Here is a 16,417-nt window from a genome sequence, read left to right on the forward strand (position 1 = left end):
TAGGCAAAAGGCAGACTGACAAGAGAGGCCACCTTGAATAATCCTGTGCTCTGGTTCTTTGAGGCAAATGCCAAATTTAGCACTCTACCGGCTAAATCAACTGGAAATTCTACCTGGAGGATGCCAAAGAGCCGAGAAGCCAGCAAGACCATTTTCATTTTTTAATATCTGGATGCTGCTTTGCTTTCTCTGGACTTTGCAGCCAAGTATAAAATCAAGGCTCCTCTTTTTGAGGTGTCTTGCAGTCTAAAAATGTAGGGGTATAGCTGGGGAGGCTGGCAAAGCGTGCAGGGCACAATGGGGGCAGGGACGCCAGCAAGTCACTCAGCCATGCCCACAGTATTTAGATGTAGAGTAGCAAAATGAGTGTGAAGAAAAGCTTAATTACATCTCTACCCCTACATACATTCACATGGACAAGAAAATGTAAAGAAGCAGCGGCTCCCGCTCTCCGAATTTGACTCCCCTACTGTTGTCCCCTTGCTGCATATTGTTAGGTTCTACGGCCATTGTGCCAAAACCTACGGCCATTGTGCCGACCCTATGGCCATTGTGCCGACCCTACAGCCATTGTGCCGGTCTTATGGTGATTGTGCCTCCTTAGCGGCGATCGTGCCTGCTCTGCACCTTATCAGGTATTGCATTTTTGGCTCTTTTCCAATAAAATATGTCATTAAAGGTGAATCCCTACATTTAACCCTTTGCAGTATTGATGACCTTTCCTTGGGGTTTGCCGCTTGGGACCCCCAATGATGAGCTGATCTCAGCCCCTATACTTACTGCAGCAGGTCAGATATTGACAGATCTTTATTGTAGTCATAGCCGGAAGTACAATAGAAGGTATAGTTCACATTGTTTTCAGTTGGAGCTAAGCCTTCTATTGCATTTCCGGCTTTGACCCCAATGCTGTGAGTGCAGGGGCTGAGATCAGCTGATCGCTGGGGTCCTGGGCATTGGACCCTTGCGGATCAATAATGGTCATCAAAACTACAAGGAGTTAAATGCCCAGAATACCCCTTTAATGCTATCGTTTGTCCCCATATAGCTATCAATTGTTGGCTGCACATCTTCTTGTTTACATAGGGAAATGTGAAGTTCACTAATGAGCATTTTTATGCTTGCTAAAAAGCCATGGTTGGTTGACAAATGAGCATTTGTTCATTCATCGAATGAGCATTAGCCGTTTTACATGGCTTGATAGTAGGGTTCAGTCAAATGTTGGCCTTGTCGAAATCGTTGAGCTCAACCTACTGTTGTATAATGCGTGTGGAGCCTTCAGTCTAGCCCCATACATCCTGATTTTGTTTGTTGGGTAGGATACATTTCCTTTTTGGTAATGTTGAGCAAACTGAACCAGTGGAACCCTGTATTTGGCCGAGCTGTAAGCAAATTTCGATCCAAAGCAGGGCTCTACTGGTTTGCTCAATACTGGTTCTGAACACTGATGTATAACACTATATGGACATTCTGCAAAAACATCCACAATCCAATGTATGGAACAAGTTATGTAGATGTTTGCAACACATTGTGACATACCTCAATGGGTTATTCCAAATTCTGTTTAATTTGATATGTTTGTGCCCTTCCACCATTAAGTTTACAATACCCTGGGTATCATAGGTGGCATAAGTCCAGAACTTTTTTTTTTATTGAAGATACTACTGCCAATATTACCCCATTAGTTGTGACAACTGCTAAATTATGAAGCTTTTGTGATTTTTCAAGTGCACATAAAAATTGTAAATTCTTTAGAGCATGAAGATTTGTCCAGAAAAATGTCTAATAAAATAGTGTGGAGCCCAGAAATGTGAATATATCTGAAACGGATCTGTTCTCAGACATAAACTTGTCTTCACAGATGTGTAAAAAATCATCTTCACATACGGAAATCTGTGTGTAGGAGCAAAAGGGCTCCGGGACACATTTTCTCTGCAGTTTTTGAGTCAAGAAGAATAATGTCATTTACTATGTTAGAAATAAAGTTTGCTTTCGATTATGTTCTACCAATTAAACACAATGAGGCAGATAAACCAAAACCAGTGCAGGGAAAAAGTGGAGAAGTTGCTCATCACCACCCATTTAATTCCAGTTCTCATTTTTAGAATGCCTTTGAAGGATAAAAGCAGCGACCTGTTTAGTTGCCTTTATTAATGACTAGAGATGAGTGAGCATACTCGCTAAGCAAACTACTCGAGCGAGTAGTGCCTTATTCGAGAACCTGCCCACTCGTCCCTAAAGATTCGGCCGGGGGCGGGGAGGAACGGAGGGGAGATCTCTCTCTCCCCCCCGCTCCCCCTGCTCACCACCGCAACTCACCCGCGCTGGCAGCCGAATCTTTAGAGGCGAGCGGGCAGGTACTCGAATAAGGCACTAGTCGCTCGAGTAGTTTGCCTTATCGAGTATGCTCGCTCATCTCTATTAATGACTGGTCCATTGTTTTCTCTTGCTGTCATTTTCATACATATATCCTCAAAGTCTCAGGTCTACATAGGGAAATTCAAAAAGAATGGTGCAAGCGTAAAACTGATTTCTTCATACATGAATGGACATACAGCAGCCAAAATGGCATGAAAAGATAGACGTCTTCAAGTTTTTTATTGCACCTTACAAATGCTGCATGTGGGCGCCATTGGTGACATAGCATGTTAAGTCTGTAGTACTGCCCAAACATGTCCCGGCATATCCTCTGTTATTGCTTCACTGCAGCAGAGATGCTTTGTTCTAGGTCATCGAGTGTCACCAACGGCGCCCACATCCATCATCTGTAAGGCCTCATGTCCACGGGTGGGTTGGATTCTGCATGAGGGAGCCCACAGTGGAATCCAACCCCTCCTGTGATCAAGGACTGTGCGTACCTGTCCGGGTCTTCTTTTTTCTTTACTGCAGATTTGTGTGTAAGGGCTGTCTGGCGCACATGTGCAGTAGAGGGGTTATTTTCAAACGCTTGATTTTCCACGGAATCCGCGGCCCATCTGCAATGTTATTTTGGGGTTGGGCCACGGATTAGACGGCTTCTGTTGACTTCAATGGAAGCCATCCGTGTGGGCACCGCACTGAAATGGATCATGCTGTGATTTGATTTCCGCATCCAAAGATCAGCAAATTAAATCTCCAGGCTTTAATTCAGCTGAGGACACCTATGTTTCCCTATGGCCGGCTTGATCTTTGGATCAGTTCCGCAATTCAAGTCCACCCGTGGACATTGGGCCTAAGGTGCCTTATAAACTTGAAGAGCTCTTCCATCTTTTCATGTCATTCTAGATGTGCATATCAGTTCGTCTATAAGTAACTCATCAAGTAATATGGACATTGGGGGTAGTTAGTAAGTTTAAAATGCAGGTCGTTTGACCAATTCCAAAACTGAGATGTTTCAGAAGTGTAAAGTGACAGAGGGATTTAGTATAAAATTAGAGATCTACTCTATATATGGACTCGGGAGGTATTTACTCCTGCTGTGGGGTCAGTCTTGTTTTGAAGCTATGACAATGCATGCTTGCCACCAGATAGATATAATCGATAGTGATGAGCAAACTTTTGAAGAGTTCAGTTTGGCATAAGTTTTGAAAAAAGTTAAATTCAGACAAAATTAGTTCGAACTTAAATGAACGTTCACCCAAACACCTTAAACTGCTGTATAACACTATCTAAGAGCCATAAAAGCCCTGTATAACACTATGAGAGTGTCATACAGGACTTTTATGACTCTTAGACAGTGTTATACAAGAGTGTTTAGGATTAGTATTGAGCGAACCCAACCAGTAGAAGCCTGTTTTGGTTAAAAATTTGCTAAAAGCTCAGTTTGGGTTCGTGCCAAACCAAACTTTTAGCAAAGTTCAACCTGATACAGGGTTCTACTGGTTTGGTTCACTCAACACTAATCAGTTCTGTCTACAAATATTGTAGACTTTTTGGGGACCAGAGGCTGTAAGGTTTTTTGTCTGCAATATTCACAGACCATCTTCTTGACATTTCCCATTTTTAGGCCGTTGTTACAGCAAGTGAAGACAGGTTAATTGTCAAGGGCTTATAGAAAACCCAAGTCACACCAGTTAGAATAGAGTGGCTTGTTTCAGATGAAGGCCCCCAAGGTCATAGCCTTAACTGACACTAGTTGTAAGAGGTTATTTGAAGTCTTTCATTCTGTACTTCTACCCCATCAGATAAGTTCTGGGCACATTGTTCTTTCCAGGATTCTCTCATTCATAGCAACCACACATTCTTTTTTTAAACTTTTCCATTCGATAATGTTTGGCAGTATACTTGGCTTATTGAACAGGTTTTAGTAGTTGCATTTTAATTGTGCTTTATAAAGACAGACCCATAAGTTGTAATGTAGTTCCAGAGAAGTTATATAAAAATACAGCTAATTAGCCATAAGTCAATTTTTTTAATTGTTATGTGATATTCTAGTTGTAAACCTATTTGCAATTTGCCTTTTGCAACTACACTCAATATTTTTCCCCTCTCCTGTCAAGTAATGTTTAGCAAGCTGAACCAGTCAAACCCTGCTTTTCTAACAGTTTAGTTTGAAGGGAACCTGAACCTTGGGTGGTTCATCCGGGCAAACACATTGGGTGATGAGGGGACCTGTGGCTCAGCGGTTAGCACTGCTGCCCTGCAGGTGTTGTTCTTGGTCAGATTTGAACCTGGGACCCAACCACTGCAAGGCAACAGTGCTAACCACTGAGCCACATTGGACAAAGACATCCAGTAGGAGGAAGAAGAAGAGGGAGATGGTGGTGAAGTGGTTAGCATTGGTGGCTTGCAGTGCTGGGGGAATAGGATCAAATGTGACCATGGACAATATCTGCATGGAGTTTATATATTCTCCCTGTGTTTGTGTAGATTTCCTCCCACACTCCAAAAACATATTAATTGGAGAATATAGATTGTGAGCCCCAAATGGTAATATAAAGCGCTGCGCAATACGCATGTGCTATATAAATAAGCCTGCCTGTCCACGGGTATTTTTGGATTGCGTTCCCCGCGGCGATAATCCGGCAGCAGGGAACGCAATGCACGCTTTCCATAGCAACGCCCCCTGTCCATGAGTGGAGAATCATAGCGATTCTCCACTCGTGGACGGCAAATCACAGCATGCTGCAAATTGCCGCGATTCTCCGTGGTCAGCCTATCTGTCAGATCTATCTGCAGGCTCCTGCTCCCGAGCGGCGGCTCCTGCGGCGGAGATCCGCAACACTCGTGGACAGGCAGCCTTAAGGTGATGATTTTGAAACACAGGGAGAACATACAAACTCCCTGCAGATGTTGTTTTTTGTCAGATTTTAATCTAGGACCCCATGACTACAAGGCTAACCACTGAGCTTCAGAAGGATCATGACAATTTTAGGGGCATTGCTGAAGTCCTGATTCTATTCAAACTAATTAGGACCAAACCAAACTTTTTTTTCCGGTGTCCGGCGAACTGCTCAAAACGAACTTTTTAAAGTTCACTCAACACTACTGGGAACCTTCACAGCCATCTCATGTCTACAGTAAAAATGATTTGGCAGTTGTACTTTTCCTTGTCTTGACGCATCTGGACTTATGATTTACAAATTTTGTATTTCTGTATTGTTTCTGCATCCTACTAATTATACTTTAGGTAGAAATAGGGCTTTACAGTATAAAAAACTTAGAACCGGCTGTTTTTAGCATGTCATTTCTCTAGTTCAGACTACAATCACACTGCTTTTGGGCACATGAAAATGACATTAAATGTATGCTCCCGTCTTTTATGGCTCTTAGTGTTATACAGCAGTCTTTAGGACTAGCGTTGAGCAAATCCAACCAGTAGAACCTTGTTTTGGGTAGAACTTTGCGGTTCAGGATCGCGCTAAACCAAACCGTTAGCCTAATTTGATCAAAACAGGGTTCTATTGGTTTGGTTCACTCAACACTAGACAGAAACAGAAAAGTTACGGCAGAAAAGGAACTTGCAGATCATAAAAGACTTTCCTTATCTCAAGGGACAGGATCTGATCTTTAATTTACATTAGCATGCAGCTACTCCTACACGAAGCCTCACTGCTGCGCAAATGACCCCATATTTTCTTAAGACTTGATCTAAAAAATAGGAGACATGAAGATTTTCTGTCATTCTCCTCTCTTTTGTATCTGATTGCACTTAAGCTAAAACAAATCTATCTTGCTTACATCTTACAATCACGCGGTGTGAGTCCAGCCTATTGTTTATATTTCTACATTTAGTAGACTGAGACCATTTTATTCTAGACTTTGTCTTTTAATGATAATTGGCTCGAGGAGATCCTTGGGGAGATTCAATCAAGTTCTTGGAAAACCATATTCAAATCCTTTTAGTTCCATCATCAGGATAGGGATATAATGTTTGATTGCTCATGGTCCGACTGCTGGGCCCCCGGTTCAGTATTCTCACCGCACAGTAAAGAATCCTTGTCTATGATAATAGTGAAGCCTTCTTTTCTCTAGACCAGTGTTTCCAAAACACCAGTCCTCATGACCCCTAACAGATCATGACTTGAGGATATCCTATAGAGAGAAGACTTGTAGTAGTGTTTGAGGCACTGACAATAATTACATCATCTGTGCAATACTGAGGGAATCCCGAAAACCCGACCTGTTGGGGGTCATGAGGACTGGAGTTTGGGAAACACTGCTCTAGATGTAGAGGATGACCCTTGTCATAGCTGCAGGCTCTGTACAGTCTATTCATGAATTTATAAATTGAAATTTGATCGATCCTTAGCCAAATTTACTAATTCCAAGTTTTAATCTGTTTTGGTACTCTAATCTACCGGTACCTGTTCTCACAATTATCTTGGTTGCCCTCCTTTACACCCTAGTAGTGTTGAGTAAACCAAACAAGTAGAACCCTGTTTCAGGTTGAACTTTGCTAAAAGTTCACTTTGGCACAAACCTGAATGGAGCTTTCAGGAATGTTCTATCCGAAACAGGGTTCTAGTGGTTCGCTTCGCTCAACACTAGTCCTGAACACTGTTTTATAACAGTGTCTAAGAGCCTTAAAGCCCCATATAACACTCTGAGAGTGTTATACTAGGCTTTTACGGCTTTTGGACAGTGTTATACACCCATTTTAGGGGTTTTGGTGCACTTCTGGTTCAAACTAATTCGAACTAGGCTGCATTTTTTGCAAAAGTTCGGTAAACTGGGAGAACTGACCTTTTCAAAAGTCTGCTCATTACTACACCCTAGTTCAGCTATCTCATCCTCTTACACAATTGCCCAAAATTGTACAAATGTGTGGTCTGACTAGGGATTTGGTTAGAAGGAAAAGTATATTTTTGTCACCTCTTTTGATGCATGACATAATTTTATTTGCCTTGGCAGTTGCTGTCTGGCACTGGTTGCCAACGTTGAGTACACTGTCCGGCAACATCCCCAAGTCTTATTCAGTGGCAGTCTTATACAGTGTTCTACAATTTACTCCTCAGTTTGTTTAATATCCCTTCTGCTGCAAAAAATAGCCCATATTCAATATTATTGCAATATTTTAGGCTTCAGTGAACATACAACTTTCATATATGCCGGCATAAGACATCTTTCTGGCATTTTTCTGCCCATTAAAGTCTGTCAAGTTTGTGGTATATTGTCAGCATGTCGTGCCCTGCCATATACAATGACAATATACCACAAACTTTGTATGAACTCAGCCTAAGTTAGCATTTCATTCTAGTTCCTAATTAGTGTTAAATGAGCCAAAACAGTAGAACCCTGTTTGAACCTGAACCTCAGGCAGTTTGACTCAGCCGAACTAACTAAAATTATTCTCCATTTTCCTCCTCCTTCTTTTTTACTACTTTAAAAAAATGTAAAAAGAAGAAGGAAAAGGAAGAAAAAGGAAAAAAGGAAAAGAAGGGAAAGTAATATCTTTCCTTCTTCTTTTTCCTCCTTTTGATTTTCCTTTCTTCTTTTCTTTCCCATTTTTTCCTTATTCATTTTCTTCTTTTTTTTCCTACTTTTTCTTCTTTTTTCCTTGTTCTTTTTCTTCATTAACTTTGTCTTAAAACAGCTCAAAAGTACTTAGATACATTCCAGGTGACCTAAAAGTGTTATACAAAGCATTTATGGCTCTTAGACAGTGTTATCTACCAGGTTTAAGGTATTGGTGATGTTCTGGCTTGGTGCCAACTAATTCAGACTGAACCACACTTTTTGCCCAAATTTGTCCAACAAGCCAAACTAAACATTTCAAATCTTCACTCACCCCTATTCCTAATTATGGAATGTTCATGTGCTGCATATATGAAAATCTGTTCTGCACATCTATATGCTGTTGTCTCTGCAGCACATACTAGGACTTTAACATACTCCATTTAGATGTTTGGGACAGTTGTAGAACTTTCTGCAATTAATCTGTCACATTCCCTCATACCATCAATTCATGTGTCTGGTTCACTCTAATTATTCATTGAAATCGGGAGGATTTATGGAAACCTAAATTATCTATAGTCTTAATGGATTACATAGGTTAGGCTTTGCAAGTTATTTAGTAGAATAAATTCAGAATTACTGCTAGTTTAAGGGTATTCGCCTACATACAGCAGAGACTACTCTACGAGGAGAGAATTATCTCCAATGTCAGATCCAATGTCATGGGTAATAAATAATTGAAAAAGACAAATGTCATGTAGCAACTGTATTCCTGTTCTTGGATTCCTACAATAGCTACTGGAGAACAAACGTCTTTCAAGCAGCCCAGTGGAATGTAGACCCGAGACAAGTAAAGAACTACGAGACTATTTTAGGTATAAGACTTTATATAGTTAATATATATTGAATCCCAGAACTGGCCATAAGTTAATTATAGAATAGGCATATTTCTATTATACATGCATTTAGTTAAGTATCATAGTACCTCATTGCATATATCTATCTATCTATATATATATATATATATATATATATATATATATATATATAATGTAAGGGGTTTTCTGGCCAAAAACTACTGATTACTTATACTCAAGATAAATCATCAGTGGTTAATTGCCAGGGACCAGCCTCATGGGATCCACAGTGATCACCTAATCACTCGGCCCGCTCTCAGTACATCGGGAGGGAAGTGCATCATAGACGGGAGTGGAAGTGGCCTAGCTGGCTTGACTCTCATTGAAATCAATTACACGTCCGTATCCAACTCTGGTGTTGGAGGCAGAAGTTCCCAAAGTGTTATCAGTGCTTCAACTACAATTGATTTCAATAGGAGTGAAGCCAGCTAGGCGATTTCCTATTGAGGCCCCTAAGATGCATGTCTGTTCCACTAGATCAGGTGATCTCGGCTACTCCCGTGGGGCAGGTCCCCGGCTATTAACTATCGGTGATCTATCCTGAGGATAGGTCATCAATAGATTTTACCCCTCTAAGAATTGCAAGAAGTATATGCCAACAAGTGTTTCACTTTGAGTGGGTCAACACGAGCCAAACACTTCTTTTAGCTGATCGCTATTTCTTCCAACCCTCTCTCCTTCCTCATACACGCTTGACCAAACATGCATGGAGAGACGGGAGTAAGCCAGTAAGGCACTGCCTGACACCTCTGGCAGTGTCTTATCTCCTTGCGAACAAAAGAATCGGGCAAGCTGAAATCCAACTGCCCGATGCTTATCTTTCCTGACATTTACCATCAGGGAGAGTCAGAAGGCTCCCCAAACACATTAAATGGTCGATTGGTTTTGCCAAAACCAGTTGGCTTGGTTGATAAACACTGAATAGCAACTTTATTAGAGACCTCATCTAGTTGCTCGTTGGACCTCCTCTGGTCTTCAGAACTACAGGAATTCATTGTGGCATAGATTTCACCGGGTGTTGAAATCATTCTGCACAAATACTGGCTTATGCAGACTGGCGAGATTATTGTAGTTGCTGCAAATTACATGGTGATACTGTCATGTTCAGAACAGCTAGCAGGAAGGGTTCATCAATTCATGCTGCTTGTGTCACCTTTTGACCCTCTCATCAGCACAGTGCAGCAGATATATAGATTCATCTGACCAGGTGATGTTCTTCCACTGCTCAGTGATCCAATTTTTGTGCTCTTTTGCCCACTGGAGACTTGCCTTTCTATTTTTCTTAGACAGTAATGCAACTGGAACTGGTCACCTGTTGTAGTAGCCCATCCATACTATGGAAATTGTGCATTTGGACTCGTTAGTTGGGGCACCAGCATAGAATATGGCTGCACTTTACTTGACTGTGCAACACCAGTTTGTGAAGATGATTCTTGACATCCTCCTCTGATCCTTTTCGGTGATTAGTTGTTTGCATGCACAGGATCCCGCTTTGCTGGCTGTTTTTCCTCGATCACACCATTCTTGCTATACTCTCCATACTGTTGCACATGAAAACCCCACAAGATTGGCAGTTTTTGAAATACTTGCCCTTGCTAGTCTAACACCAATGACTCAGTGTTGCCTAAATCACTAAATTTTTCCATTTTAATATGGAATTACACTGAAAATGATCTACAGAAAACTTGCTCACTTGATTTTTGCTGCACTCCAGGGTCACGTGTCTAATTTCCCATCAGGGAAGCTCAACTTGTGAAAGGGTCAGTGTACATTTGATATGTATAGCCAACTTTAAACATTATTTGTATATTGTGGTTGTAATTTGCCTTCCCTCCGTACTTAGCTCTGGCTACTGTTTGACCAAATATATTTCCTACACAACTGTTCTGAAGTCTTTTATTATCTGGTTATCTGCATAGTTGAATTTAGATGAAATGCCTTATAAAGGCAGCTCTTGTAACAGGAAATCAAAGAAAGATTTTTCTTCTTTTCAGATCTGCTAAGCCAGAAGTCGGAACTACTGATAGCAAAAAATGCAGAACTTCAAGCAATGCACCAACAAGTGATGGAAATTAGCTGCACAGTCCAGGAGAACTCTTGAAAATGTATAGATGTGCCACGTGGACCTGTCCTGAACTCTTCCTCTTATTGTTATACCTCAGTTATTTCCAATTTTGTCCAGGCTTGGCACTACCCAGTGTCCCAGACTATCTGCAACGTGGCTGGCAGAGGTTACTAGAAGAAGGAGAAAACTGTGCTGACTGTAGACCAGAAGAATGTCCTACTCCAAGAGGATGTCTTGCTGGAGTTGTCCTGGACACTTGCGATTGCTGCTTGGAATGTGCCAATTTGGAAGGGCAAATATGTGATTTGGACAACACTAACCACTTCTATGGAAAATGTGGAGATAACCTGGAATGCCAGTTGGATATGGGGGACCTAAGCCATGGGGAGGTGCCAGAACCACAGTGCGTCTGTCTAACTAACACAGCTGTGTGTGGATCTGATGGCAAGACCTATTTACAGCTGTGCAAATTTAAGGAAACAGCCAATGCGCAGCCGGAGAGAAATCTGACAATTGTCCATGAGGGGCCATGTGAATCAGGTAGGGTAAACTTTGTCATGACAGCGACAGTTTGTAACTTTTATTGATCCTCTTATCAACAAACAGCAAAGGGAGTTCAATTGTCTGATTGTCTGAATTACAAGTATCACGTTCTCAGTTTGTTCAGAAGTACTGAGCCCGGTGATTTCTAGACTGTAAAGGCCAATTAACCTAGAAGTAAGTGCCATCAGATATAAATAACAGCATGAATAATTTATATCTTGCACATAAATAAACCAAAATGCCTAGTAAAATATAAAAATACAAGTTAGTGATGTCACTACTGTAATATATCATATCTACAGGGGGATTTAAAAAGACTGGTGCAAAAGTAAAGCTGATCTCTTCATACATGAAGTGACATACAACAGTCGGAATGACATAAATAGATAAAAGAACTCTTCTAGTTTTAGTGCACCTTACAGATGTTTGATGTTGGTGACACTAGATGACCTAAAACATTACATCTCTGCTACACAATACCAAATATGTGGGATTTTGATTTTTTTTTACATTTTTTATGCTAATATGAGAAAAAGCATACAAAAAGGATTTTTTTTCTTTTACTTTTTACACTTTTCTTTTTTGTTCATTTTAATTATCTTTTTTTTTTACACCATTTAGGTCCCTCTGGGGGACTTACAGTACAGCACTGATGATCGCTGTGATAAGGCTATGGTGTCCTGTTGCCATGGCAACCAGCCGGGCTCTCTGTGATTATATCGCGAGAGCCTGGTGACGTCACAGAGGGAGTGCGCTCCCTCTGTGAACCCTGCCCATGCCGCGATCTACATAGTGCATAGATCTACATAGATCTACATAGATCGCTGCAGGGAAGGGGTTAACAGCGGGAGGCCGGCTATGACTGACAGCCTGCTCCCGCTGCGGGATAGCGCAAGATCACTTATGATCTCGTGCTATCCCCAGGATGTAAGTTTACGCCCTGTTGCGGGAAGTACCCCGCTGTCAGGACGTAAACGTACGCCCTGGGGTGGAAAAGGGTTAATAGTTGATCGACCAGGGTCTGCTGTTTGCGAACCCTGTTGAATCAGCTGATCACCAGGCCCACTATCAGTGTGGAAAGTACTGTCCATATTACAGTGGCCCAGTTTGGTACTGCAAGCACAGCTCCCATTGAATTCAAGAGCACAGAACACAATTGCAATATTTTTTATGGTACAGCTGAAGTTTGTTGCTGAACTCTGAAAACACCAAGGGCATCTTGGAACAGTACTTGACCAAAGGGAAGGGGAAACACGCTAAGCTGGCTCCAAGACATCAGTTGCTTTAAATAAAAAAGGAAAAGGCCATTTCTTAAAGATGTTGTCTCAAGAAAACATTCCCTCTTCATAAGCCCTATTAGAGCATGTGGACATCATAGAGAGATCACCATTCAGAGGGTATTCCAATATAAGCTAGAATGAAGAGTCACTTAAGTGGACTCAAGCTGCCCTGGTATTCATAAATTGCCATTCATCTGAATGACCACCATGTAATAGTACATTTGGCTGAATGAATGCACCTTCAAGAGTGGCAGGAGTGGAACCTGAGGAAAATAGCTGATTGCTGCGACAGCTGCATATTGGAAGGTGCTGCCTCTGAAGAGACAATACCTTTAATAGTAGCTAGCTCTCAATTGTATCCTCTTCCTCAGGGAAGTAATGTTCGGCAGGATGTCAGACAAAACACCAAGAACTTGGACCTAACAATGTTCTCTAATGTGAAAGTACGGTACTTTGCTCCTAATAGTTTACTTGTATAAGATTTAAAAACTTCAAACAGGAGGAGTACAGTTACTCCTTGTGGAGACTGCCTATTAGGCTTGAGGAGACTTAAACATTATGCAGTGCTCCTCTGGGAAATCTGGTATGCAAATGGGAGATGGTAAAGTACGGCTCAAAAACATCAAAACAGTCTAACTGTACATGGTTATCTTTCCCTTCTGGAGAAGACTCTGGCTTTGGCTTAGATTCCCAGTATTTGTTACAAGGCCAGTTTAAATATCTGACATTGACCTGTAGGAATGTTACGTTCTAACAGGTGGGGCTGCCAAGGCATTATGACTCTCCAATTTGCATAAGAACTTTAAGTTATACCTCTTAAAGTGCACCTGAGTTTTCTATAAGTTTTCTAAAATATAACAGGCTCACCTTACCCTCTCATGTGCTGCTGTTTGCACCTTGTTTCATGTCTGTAATTTCTGATTTTCAGGTGGTCCTCCCAATTTATCTGTTATACGTAGTTTATGGGGCTCAAATGTGCTGACAGGTTCCCTTTAACTAGTGTTCAATTGTATCTGCATCATGAGCTGTAGGTAAAATTGAAAGTTGCAGTCTCTGAGACACTTGGGGCATTGGGCAAAATCCCAGAGTCAGGTGCCCCAGGTGCCACTGGAGTAGCTATTCCGTGATGTGAATGTACCATTTGCTCCTTGTGGTTTGCAAGTAATGTAGCTAATAAGAAATCAAATACTTAGTGTGGATTTGTCTTATGAGTCAACCATTTTCATCAAGCTTTTTATTCACTATTGGCTAAAAGTAAACATCCCTACCCTATTAATTTATTGCTGGGCATTTCTAGCTATCAGTCTGTGGGCAAAGCACAAAATTAGTAACAGAACATGCCTCACAAAATAACACTTTGTTCATTGCTGCCTGCAAAATGATAGAAATAACTTAGAATGTGGAATTAAAAAATCAGTAGCCAGTGACTGTCAATCAACCCCCGAAACGCTTCAGAATTTTTTTAGCAAGTGTAAAAGATACACAAACCATCGGGCACATATTTCATTTAACAGGGGAAACTGAGTTATTTGCTTTAACCGGAGAATGCCTGCTGTCTGCAAGGCATAAAAAGTCCAAAAATCGTTGTAATCACTCACAGATGTAGAATTCCATATTCTCGCCACTTCTCCTAGGTTGACTTTTCCCTTTCACTAAAGTCAGCTGAAACAGAATTTGTCTAGTGTCAGGAGTCTGACCTGGTTCCCAGTACATAAATCACTGGGGTGTAGAGGTACAGTATAAATAATCCTTTCTGAGCCTTAGTGGACCTTTTGAGTTAATCTATCTGATCATGATTTAAAGGGGACTTTGTCTTTTATTCAGTTCAGTTTGGGTCACTTGAGTCAAGATACGGAAAAGTTAAATGGGTTGTACCAGAGGCGTAGCTAGAAGCTTCTGGGCCCCAATACAAAATCTGTAACGGGGTCCCCAACTATAATGCTTTACTGGAGTAGTACTAGGCTCCCTATATAGAAAAAAGAAGCCTTATAGGTCCCCTAAGGCTCGTGGGTCCGAGTGCAATTGCATTCTCTGCATTCCCGATAGATACACCCCCGGGTTGTACCAAGATTGCAAGTTATCCATAGGATAGGGGATAACTTGATGATTTGTGGGGGTCTCAGCAGTTCCATGTCCACCATCGTCTTCAGCGCAGGCTTACTGCAACCCCTGCAGTGAGGAATTGACTGGTTGCAGTGCTGGTCGCAACGGCACATCAGTTCTCGAATCACTTTCAATGGGACTCTGAGGATACTTGAGCGGCACCCGCTTGGGTATTTCCATTACATGTGTAAGGGATAACTTCATAGAAGGCATTACCACTCCCAGTGTAGTGGCCGTCCAGTGGCCATGCTTAATGATCATAACCGATAGCACCTGGCTAGAATTATCCGTGTGAACAGACAAGTGACTCCAGCAGAAATCACATCCACATTCAATGCTGGAGGCTCCATAAACATATCCTGTAGGTCAGTACAGTGTTCCTTAGCTTCATGGGATATGGGAGTGGTAGACCCACCAGAGTGCCTCTGTTAACACCATGAACATACCACCTCACCTGTGCTTGTGAGGTTGCTAACTAGACCATAGATGACCCATGGCCTGATGAGTCATGGTGCTACTTGTTTTAGGCTCATGGAAGGGTTCATGTGTGGTATAAACCCCATGAAGCCATAAGCACAATTGTCAATAAGAGAATGTGCAGGCCAGTGGTGGTTTCATACTGGTATGGGGTGTGTTCTCATGGAATGGGTTGGGTCCTGTGGTCGGCCTAAGTATGTCATTGACTGCTGCCCACTATGTTTCTCTGGCTGGTGGCCATTTGCAGCCCTTCATGTACTTCATGTGCTCCACAATGATGAGACATTCCAGCAGGATAATGCACTATACTATTGGGCTCAATATCCCTCTAGATGACTTCCATGTACTTGTGGAATCAATGCCAAGTCAAGTTTCTACACTTTACTGGACTAGAGGGGGTCCTACATGATACTAGTTCCTGTCTACTGTTGAGCATACTAAACCAGTAGAAATCTGTTTTGGGTAAAACTTTGATAAAGGTCCTACCACAAACTATACTGAATATTTATTCCCACAGATATATGTATATAAGAGTCTGCTCAGCTCCTTCTGCTCCATAACTTGCTGCTCATAAATTGCGCAGCATTTCCAAACTGACAGGTCGTCTTTTACTTCTATAATGTTTCTGAAAATAGAGGTAGAGGAAAAGCAACGCAAACCGACTGTACTTAAAAATATCCAAATGCTAAGTATATTCTGTAACTTTTCTGCAGCACCTCAGATCCTCTCCCCACCCTACGACATCTGGAATGTTACCGGGAAGGATGCTATATTTGGCTGTGAAGTCTTTGCCTATCCCATGGCATCTATAGAATGGAAGAAGGAAGGGTCAGAGATGCTTCTTCCAGGAGACGATCCACATATATCCGTACAGGTATTTACTTATATTATTGAATCAAAAAGCATGGAAAGGGCACAAAATCCACATCAAAATCTGTTGCATTTTTACATTAAAAACACATTAAAATCTGTACCACCTGACCAGTGGCGGCGCTCAGTAATGGTTTCCAGGGTCCCCTGTCAATCAGCTTTTTGAAGAGGTTGCAATGCATTGATCTCCATGGCCTCTTCACTTGATACCAAGCATAGCAGTGTACATTTTGTGCCTGGTATAGCAGCTCAATCCCATTCACTTGAATTGGACTTAGCTGCTCTCAGGC

The 16,417-nt window shown here is 41.7% G+C and overlaps 1 protein-coding gene across 1 annotated transcript in view; it reads left to right on the plus strand.

Moving 5' to 3' along the window:
* The window catches only part of KAZALD1 (Kazal type serine peptidase inhibitor domain 1), a 42,679-nt gene that overhangs the window by 6,642 nt on the left and 19,620 nt on the right, over positions 1-16,417 (plus strand). Inside the window, exons 2-3 of the mRNA XM_066600939.1 lie at positions 10,784-11,394; positions 15,971-16,131. Coding sequence (XP_066457036.1) covers positions 10,893-11,394; positions 15,971-16,131 — 663 coding nt within the window. The 5' untranslated portion in view covers positions 10,784-10,892. The remainder of the gene's footprint in view (positions 1-10,783; positions 11,395-15,970; positions 16,132-16,417) is intronic.

Source organism: Eleutherodactylus coqui, chromosome 4, assembly GCF_035609145.1.
Source record: "Eleutherodactylus coqui strain aEleCoq1 chromosome 4, aEleCoq1.hap1, whole genome shotgun sequence".
NCBI lineage: Eukaryota > Metazoa > Chordata > Amphibia > Anura > Eleutherodactylidae > Eleutherodactylus > Eleutherodactylus coqui.